Raw genomic sequence first — 4,920 nt, 5'->3', positions numbered from 1 at the left:
TTTCACTTGCATGCATGAGTCTTAATAATAAAGTTATTTGTTCATGAAAAATCCTAGTATTTTGACAAATATTTTTTTAATAAAAGGACATGTAAAATTTAGTCACAAAGGCCAATAACGTTCATTATAATATCTAACAGTAAGTCATAACATCATATTGCTTTATCTAACAATACTGATTTTTATTTGAAAAAATATACGACTTATCTTTATACACACTTGCATACAATTAACAACCTTCTAAAATCAAAATCCAAAATTTTATGTTACCTACATCATATTTATTTTCTAAAAGATAATACTCTGTTACAATATAATGTTACTCTATTTAAAACATAATACACTGCACATTACTGCTTTTGTATATAAATGAAGGTTAATTTTTTTCCACTGGTAATTGTCACTACCACAAATTGAGGTAATACATTAGAAACTGGCTGGAAAAGACAGACTGTATGAAGCAAGGAAATGATTATCTTATATATGGCTTACAGAATGTTTGGACATCTTACAATTTCCTTTAATTATGTGTGTCAACATACAGACCAGTTTGTAGAGGTAAAGAAATACCAAAAGTGTTTTTTACCCTTATTTTAATCCTACAATTTATCTTCATGGATCAACTGCAAATTTTTCAAATGAACAATGCCTTTCATATACAAACTTATTCACATGATTATAAAACACACTTTGTAATTCTTAGTCTTCTTTTACAGTAGCACAATACAAGTTAACAGAATAGTGGACTTTTCACTAAGTCCCTCTTTTAATGCATTTGTCTTTAAATGTTAATTCAAATGTTGTGATCTAGGAACATTTTCGTCTATTTCCAAGTGATAATTTATTTGTGTTTTAACATTTCACCATTTTAATAAAGTCTAGCACAAGTCACTGTTATTTCAAGCACCTAGTCAATGATATTGTGTGAATATTGCTATATGATGTTGGTAAGTTACGTGTGCAACAGCTTAAAAATTCAATATTCATGCGCAAACAATATTTTAAGCATGTCAAAGAAACAATTTAGGTTAATGTTTTACAAAAATATATGAGGAATTTTAGACCTAATAAAATACAGTATTTTAGAACCTAATAATCACTAGTAAGAAACTAGAAAAAACACACAATAAAAATGTAATAAGCTGACAGTGCACACATGCCATTTTAAAGAGAAGTACAGAAGGACACGGTTTTATAACATAACACTGTCAAAAATTAAACTATACTTCTATAGCTTGCTTTTGCTGAAACATTTCTACAATACAAGGCAGGTTAAAAAAGATGCATTTTCAACATTAAATAATAGTGAATCCCGTTTGTTTATATCACATGTTGAAAAAACAGTAGTACTATTGTCTTCTTTTACTAAAATTTCATTAAAACTCAGAGTTCACACACAAAACCTTAAAAAGTAAATCTTCATATAAAAACAAAAGAAATTAACTTCAAATTATGCACTTCTGGCAAAACTAATACATTTTGTATATTCAAGCAATTAAATAATTTTGTAAGCATTTAATCCTATGTGCACTGGTGGGGTCAAAGTACATATGCCACAATCTTTTACAGAGAGCCATTTAATATGGTATTATGTATTTGATTTCAGAGTTATTAAATATTCATTTTACCCTACAATTCTAATTTAAAACAGTTCTTGGTAAATACGATATACAGAGATAGAGAAAAATACTGCAGATATGCATTTCAGAAGTTATGCAAATGTAATATCCAGAATGCACGATATATAAAAGTATTTTTATTTTTCACCTGAACATCACCATGTACTACAACTTGTCAGAGTCTGAGTCAGACTGATGTCATCAATTTACAGACATATCTTGAGTACAAATACTTTTATAACACATAAAAACAGAGTTGTATATTTTACTATAAGCTTGCCACATTTTGTGTAGACACATATAGTAAATTTGTAATTATAATCAATATTCCTTCTCCAATACAGGGTTGATTCAGTGGATCAGTCCCATGTGCATTTGTTTAACAGGTTTCTGTGGCAAACACTTTCCCAAAGAATTATCTGAGACATCACTGACATGAGATTATATATGCACAGTCTTAAAACATTGATATTTTCTGCACTTGACATCACATATGATAATGAAAATTTTTGTCAAATTAAATATTTCTACTTCTTTCATAAAATGCAAAAATATTACATTGTAACTTATATATTATTCGTTTTCTGTTCTTTTTAATTATCCTAACAATTATAAGTTACATTTCATTCAGAAAAAGTTACTAAAATCTGGTAAGAGCATTGAAACATTCATTCCTTCCCACTACAACTGGAAATAGTATCAAGTGTCTGTATGGCCTGCTAGAAATACTTTTGTATATTAAACACATTTATGTTAAAAAAAGACAATACTAATAAAACAAAAGATACTTTATTTCTATCAACATTTAGGAAATTGTTTGGAGCTGTGTTAAGTCCTGATTCTCTTAATAAGTTTTTACTTTTTAAGGACTTTTATAATATATTTCATCTAAAAAAAAACTTTTAACACATAGTAAAATGAATATCTCCTTATATAAATACCTTATACTAGGTTTTCACATACTTTTCACACTTCAAGCAGTAACAGTCTGTTTTTCTACCAGATTCCTAAACAAACCATTCTCTTTATACATTAGTTCATTGTAGGTTCCTATTTCAGCTATCCTTCTTTCATGTAACACTGCTATTCTGTCAGCATTGCGAATAGTGGACAACCTGTGGGCAATGGTTATGACAGTACGGCCTCTCATTAGTCTTTCCAAGGCTTCTTGAACAAGGTATTCACTGTGGGCATCTAATGCACTGAAATACAAACATAATAATAACACTCAGACAAGCCTTTCTTATGTAAACTGAAATGCTAAAAATAATACTAACATAAATCATGTTTTAAATCACTATCTGTGCTAGCCGTCCTTAACTTAGCAGTGATAGATTAGAGGGAAGCAGTTAGTCAACATCACTCACTGCCAGCTCTTGGGATTGACCATCACATTATAACACTCCCATGGCTGAAAGAATAAGCATGTTTGGTGTAACAGGGTTTTGAACTCGTGACCTGCAGATCGTGAGTCGAGTGCCCTAAACATCAGGCTATTCCAGGACTATCATTCATGGTTCCTACCCTTTGGTAAAAACATTTTCCTGGACATTTTATAGCTTGCACTCCCACCCCCCTCCAATATCTACCCCATCCTCATGCCTTTTTAGTTCTATTTAATTAACTTACTTATTGAATTGTAACAAATTTATTATTATGTATTTATTTTTAATATGAACATTATTTGGATTGAATTTGTATTTAAAAATATGCATGACTTGTATTATCAGATATGTGTTGCGTATAACGAATTTGTGATATATTTATTTTAATGTCAACGTTTGTTTCGAATAAGTTTATATTTGAGGGCGTGTTTAGCTTACCGTGTTAGTTACGTATGGCTAAACTCCCACCAATTCTCCAAGATTATAGAATATTCATGAACACAAAGAATCAACAATATATATATCCATTTCCATATCCAGTCTTATTAGAAGGTTCCAGAAGATGTGTCTAGCCTATAAAAATAGCAGAGCATTGCACCAAAAAAGAACAGACGACAGAGAACACTGAAGAGACAGGTCTACTATGAAACTGTTATAAATTTCGAATGTCAGTGAATTCCCATCGAACGTTAATATCTCTCCAAGAATATTCCTAATTTCTCATCGGACATTAGTGATTTTGTGAAAATATTATCTTGCTTCAACGGTCCAACAATTCAGTGCCTGACAAAGCTAGCTAGCTTCCCGCCAAATTTTATATGTACGTATAACTCGCTGGATATCAAGGAGACTCTGAACTAGGAAGACGGTTTTAGGCTATTTGTAAGTTAATGAAAATAAAATATCAGCATGTTTCTAAACCTAAATCCAAGGTACGTCTCAATTATTAAAAGTTAAATTATTTAACGAGGCCTTGGATTATTTCAAATTCTGAATATGTAACAGAATGAAATAATTAACTGTTATTAATTCAGATAATACATTTCATAAAGTCACAGTTTTTCCATGAAATCTATGTTTTTCTTCATTTTTCTATGACTTTTCCCGGTATAAAAATTCACTTTGAAATTTCTCAGGATTTCTAGGACACATGAGAACCCTGATAATTTCTGTCGAACCATATGGCACTTACAATATTTTTTAAAACCAATAAACTTTTATCTGATGTTTCTTTTCTTTTTTTTCATGAATCCTCAGAAACAAAAGTTTAACTTTCTGTTCAAAAGTAACCTGAGTATCAGTCTTTACATGCTGTGTTCCAGGTTGCATCAGCAAGATTTTCTATCCTATGATGTAAAACATCTAAGCTGATGAAGTAGGATTCAATTACTGGGGTTGATTATTTATTAGCTCTATGTGCATTGGTGGGGATCAAAGTGTGCATACCTCAACCTTGTACAAAATGCCATTCAGCATGCTACTGTGCATTTGATGTCAGAGTTTCCAACGTTTCATCTTTCTCCATATTGCTGATTTTGCAACAGTTTGTGTTAGAGTACAAAAAATACCAGATACGGTGTACAGGTATACTTTAAATATGCACTTAGAAGGTTGTAAACTGTACGATGGATGAAAATACTTTTATTCTTCACATGCACATCATCTTGCATTCCAATTTCTAAAAATCTGAGTCAGACTGACTTCGACATTCCACGGACATATCTTTAGTAAAAAAAATTTAATAACATATCTTATTTTACGTGTACAACAGACTCGCCACATTCTGTAAGTTCACACATCATAAATTCAGAATTATAGTTCAACATCCCTTCTCCAATGGACCAACCCCTTGCACATTCAGTTAAAGTTCAAAATTTAGGCATGAAAACTATGAAACTTTTGAAAAATGTAAGGAG

General features: G+C 30.8%; 1 protein-coding gene across 5 annotated transcripts in view; it reads right to left on the bottom strand.

Annotated features, from left to right (window-relative positions):
* Positions 1-388: 388 nt before the first annotated feature.
* LOC106465801 (ATP-binding cassette sub-family B member 10, mitochondrial-like) overlaps positions 389-4,920 on the bottom strand; it is a 38,748-nt gene continuing 34,216 nt past the window's right edge. For all 5 annotated transcript variants that reach the window (XM_022393743.1, XM_022393742.1, XM_022393744.1 and 2 more), the window contains exon 13: positions 389-2,821. In XM_022393743.1, the coding sequence (XP_022249451.1) occupies positions 2,593-2,821 (229 nt within the window). In that variant the 3' untranslated portion in view covers positions 389-2,592. The remainder of the gene's footprint in view (positions 2,822-4,920) is intronic.

The sequence above is a fragment of the Limulus polyphemus genome, unplaced genomic scaffold (genome assembly GCF_000517525.1).
Source record: "Limulus polyphemus unplaced genomic scaffold, Limulus_polyphemus-2.1.2 Scaffold2055, whole genome shotgun sequence".
NCBI classification, from domain to species: Eukaryota; Metazoa; Arthropoda; class Merostomata; order Xiphosura; family Limulidae; genus Limulus; species Limulus polyphemus.
This window is presented reverse-complemented; position numbering and strand designations above follow the sequence as displayed.